Source organism: Tupaia chinensis, unplaced genomic scaffold (assembly GCF_000334495.1).
Source record: "Tupaia chinensis unplaced genomic scaffold, TupChi_1.0 Scaffold000141_1, whole genome shotgun sequence".
Lineage (NCBI taxonomy): Eukaryota > Metazoa > Chordata > Mammalia > Scandentia > Tupaiidae > Tupaia > Tupaia belangeri.
The window spans coordinates 3,690,972-3,695,465 of record NW_006159611.1 but is presented as its reverse complement, the minus strand read 5'-3'; the positions used below and the strand labels follow the sequence as shown (position 1 = coordinate 3,695,465).

The 4,494-nt window shown below is 63.1% G+C and overlaps 1 protein-coding gene across 1 annotated transcript in view; it reads left to right on the top strand.

The window, feature by feature from the left end:
- GPLD1 (glycosylphosphatidylinositol specific phospholipase D1) overlaps positions 1-2,627 on the top strand; it is a gene marked incomplete at its 5' end in the record, with an annotated part of 32,225 nt that extends 29,598 nt beyond the window's left edge. Inside the window, 2 exon segments of the mRNA XM_014586502.1 lie at positions 1-38; positions 2,031-2,627. Coding sequence (XP_014441988.1) covers positions 1-38; positions 2,031-2,117 — 125 coding nt within the window.
- Positions 2,628-4,494: the final 1,867 nt, after the last annotated feature.

The window sequence follows — 4,494 nt, the reverse complement described above, 5'->3', positions numbered from 1 at the left end:
TTGGGAGCGCGCTGGCCACCGTGCGGTCCAAGCAGCGGGTGAGTAGGGCCGTGGCCTTGCTGCTTCCGGGGGGCGCGGGGGCGGGGCGCTCACGCTTTCTGTTCTGGGCTTCATCTTCCTCGAGACGGAGCGTCACACTGGGTGGCGGCCACGCTGGGTCCCACGCCTGTCCCGGGCGGGTCCCCGGAGACCTCTGCTCTCCAGGGCGTGGCCGGCTCGTCTGCCCCTTTGATGTTCCCGGGGACTAGCCGGCCACGGCCGCGGACAGGCTACCCTGACCCAGAAGACACTATCCGCCGCTCACGAGGCCCCCTTTGTGTCTGTGTTGGACCGGAACGTGGTGCACGTGTGTGCCCTGTCTGTGGCTGCTTCAGAGACCGAGGTCCCGACAGCCCAAAATGTGTGACAGCAAAAACTCCGGGTTAGCCACAGCTCACGTGGGCTTATTCTCAAAAGGCTGGCCACGGGAACGTTCACCCTAAGGCCGGCCTGCGTGTAAGTTTCGCCCGTCCCCCCAGTCGGGCATTCTTCAAGCACCTCTGCTTCCTAACAAAGACGCCCATGCGCCACGACCCGCCGGCTGAGGCGGGCAGGGCACAGCAGCGGCCCTGTAAAACGCCGAGTCCGCTGTCATGTCAGTTCACCTGGGTGGGTGTTAAAGCGCTCAGGGTCCTGACACGCTCAGGGTGACACACCCGATGTGCCGTTTGTCACGAGCACCCTATGAGCAGTGGGGAAGAGGCCTCCTCCGAGCCCCGACGGGGTGCCAGGATTTCTAAGGCCCCTCGGCCTTCCGAGGACGCGGGCTGTGACAAAGGAGAGCTGAGGCTCAGAGGAGTGCTCGTAACGGTGTCTCCCCTGCGACCCCACAACCCTCGCAGCCCGCGGGGGTCACGGCCAGGACCGGGCACCTGCGCTGCGCCGCTGTGGCAGGCCTGAACGTTTGACTCATTTCCAGGGAGAGGGAGGAAGGAGCCCCCTGCCGGTGCCCACGCCGCGATCCCCCAGCCCCAGCCAGCCAGGATCACACGCACCCCCGCGTGTTCAGAGCCAGGGCAAAGCTGGGGCCTTGGCACGCTTGTGTCCCACAGCTGCGCCCCACGGCCTGCGGCACCCGGGCTGGGCTGGGCGGCCGCCTTCCACAGCGGGGAGCCTGGCGGGGGGTCGCTGACGGGGGTGAGTGACGAGTGTCATCAGAACCCGAGATGCGGAGCCAGCGCCCAGCACTCATCATCCAGGTGGGGCCAGAGAGGCCAGACCTGGGGGCCATGGAGCGCCCGGGTCAGCGCAGGAGGACCCAGAGCCAAGGTGGGTGGGCAGGGGGCGGCCTGGCCAAGGCCCGGAGCCGTGTCTGCAGAGGTGTGTGGACCCGACTGGCTGAGGGCCAGGGGCCGGGAGATCCGACCTCAGGCGTGAGCACGGCAGGACCAGGAAACGGGGGAGAGTGGTCCGCCCAGCAGCTGCGCAGTGGAGAGCCGCGCCCCGAGAGTGAGGCGACGGCTGGGTCGTTTCCCGAGCAGTGATTTCCCTGTGAACAGGCCGGCAGACGCCCAGCCCCGGGCCCACGGGTCTCTGTGTCTCAGCCATCTGCCATCGCAGGGTCTCACTGTCGTTTTCAGCGTCCAGTGAGCGGCGTGGCACCTGCTCCGACCAGTGCTGGCAGCCAGTGAGCACCGGGCTGGTCACGGCCTCGGCTCAGAACGCCTCTGCTCATCTCACGCTGGTTCCGACCTTGCAGAGGGGCTGAGGCAGTTCTGAGGGTGGCCCTGAAGCTGACACACCCTGCCAGGCTGCCTGTGTCCACTGTCACAGCCAGAACGCGGGGGTGCTAGGCACGAAGGCACCTCCCTTGTTCTTCACCTGCAGAGGTGCCTGGGGTCTGGGACCCCCACATCCAAGATGGTATTCAAAGGCGAAGAGGCCGCGGGGCGTGGCGTGTCCCGGTCACGCATGTTTCCCGAGCACCATGTGTGCGACAGCAGGAGCCCGTGGTCAGGAGCAGGCGTGGACTCTGGCTTGTGTCCCCACAGGCCCAGGTTGTCGTTGCCGCGGGAAGGAGTTCTCTGGGATCCCGCATCTCTGGAGCACTTCACGTGTACAGCTTTGACGCCAACTGAGGCCCCCATCCGCCCCCCACCCCTCCCTTGTGCCACCGTCACCTCCACCCACAAGTGCTCCGGGGAACGACGCAGCACAGTGCAGCCCGCCCGCCTGGCAAGGGCGCAGTTCATCCTGGAGCACGCCTACGACCACGCCCGGGCACGTGAGAGCGTGGACCCGTGGCCCACCCTGCCGACGCTGGCTTCCGTGGCACCTGAACCTCTTCCCCAGCTCGCGGTCTGCACCAGACCTGCCGTGCGGCCGTGTCCTGATGGCAGAGTCCTCCCTGAGGTCCCCCCTCAGACACCTCTGCCCAGCCCTAGCAGTACTCATAGCCGAACGTACTGGCTGCTGGGGCCACTGCAGAGTGATGACGAGGGCGGTGCTCGGAGAGGCATGCCTGGGGGGCACGCTGTGGGGTAGGCGTGACCTCACCTGTCATCCGTCTTGTCTTAGCAGGTCTGTGCGTTTCAGTGTGTCAGATAAGAGCAAATACGAGACTTAATCACGATCACTTTTAGCTCTGACATAGGGTGTGTGCACCTGCCAGAGACGTGGGGGTGAGAAAGCTCCCGGGGTGGGGGATGGCCAGGCTGAACACCCTTCTTCACTCTCCTCTCAGGACTCTGGGCACACACGCAACGTGCCTGGCGTGGTCTTCAGGTTGCTGGGTCCAGGACCACAGTGGTCACATGGGACCCAGCTGCCGTAACGTCAAGCCACCAGCTAATCCAACATGGTCACTGTGCCTCGAATGCTTCTGCTGGGGCAGGCATCAGGGCCAACAGACTGCGTGACCCCCAAGCGCCAGGTCATTTCGTGAGGGGCCCTGGTGCCATCAGCTGCCCGCCACAACTTGCGTGGAGAGAATGAGAGCAGGAAGGCCTGGCCTGGGCCGAGGTGTAGCGGCGGTGGGAGCAGGCCTGGCCCTGCAGAGCAGCACCTGGGGGGTGAGTTCGGCTTCACCAAATCCTTACTGGCGTCTTAAATCTGAGAACAGTAGCCAGTTTGCTTTGTGTCATTCAGGAAGACTGCCTGACACGGTGAAATGATAACAAAAGCAGGAGAAAACAAGTAACTGGGGCCCCCTCTTCCCTAGAGGCTGCGCAGAGACTGGACGGGAGGGAGGGGAAGCTGCTCACGGGTGCAGAGCTCACAGGCGCCCAGGGGCGCTATGGCTGCGCTGTGGCAGGTGGGCGGGCAGGTGGCCGGCTTGTGTCATTCAGGAAGACTGCCTGACACGGTGAAATGATAACAAAAGCAGGAGAAAACAAGTAACTGGGGCCCCCTCTTCCCTAGAGGCTGCGCAGAGACTGGACGGGAGGGAGGGGAAGCTGCTCACGGGTGCAGAGCTCACAGGCGCCCAGGGGCGCTATGGCTGCGCTGTGGCAGGTGGGCGGGCAGGTGGCCGGCAGCATGCACCCCTGCACTGCCCAGGACGTTATCCGTGGAGGTGTGCTAGCGGGGGCCTGAGGCGCAGCACACCCACCGTCGCTGACCTCACATTCTCAATGCCCGGGCACACCAGAGAGCCAGTACTGGGGGAGGCTAGACTTCCAGAGTCGCAACCCCACGGGGCCCCGAAGCCACCCAGAGCACCCCTGTGTACACATGCCCATGCCGCAGGGCTGGCTCGGCTACTGCCTGAGGCCCACCCACTGCACCCCCGTGAGTGCGCCAAAGGCCCACATGGCATCCCCACTGGACCCCCTAGAGTGCTAGGAGCCCGCCCAGAGACCCTGCCTCCTGCCTGTGTCATGGAGGCCCACTCAGGGCCTACCTTCCATCACTGCCGACCCACCCAGAGCCCCACCTGCACCAACAGTCCTCGGCTTGCCATCCTGTAATGAACTGTCCACACTGAGGTGCCACAGGATGGCAGAGACCCAGTCTCTGAGGAAGACAGCTTCCTCTACTCCAGGGAGGGCACACAGATGGTGAACTAAGCAACCAGTCACCCCCGAGCCCAAACTCTTCAGCCAGTACCCAGACCCGTCATGTGTGCAACTTACTTACGACAGAAGGTATTGCCTATATTCAGCTGAAACTGTTACCCTGGGACCTCGTCTGGAAGAAGACCCCACACAGGGTCAAAGCATTCAGGGAGCCACCCCCAAGGACAGCAGTTGTGGGTCCAAAGGAATCCCTGGCCCTTTACGGGAAGAAGTGAGTTCTGGGCCAGATGCCTGAGTATCAACTCAAGGAAATAAGAGAAAAGAAAAGACAAATGTTTCTGGCCCAGATGAATACACTAACGACAGACAAAATGCAGGAAATCACAAATGACTCAAAGAGTTACAAGAGAATACAGACAACCCCAGGAGAGGAGACAGATTCCACCTCACGGATGAAGAACTCAGTAGAGAGATAAGTACCCTGAAAAAAAGATAAAAA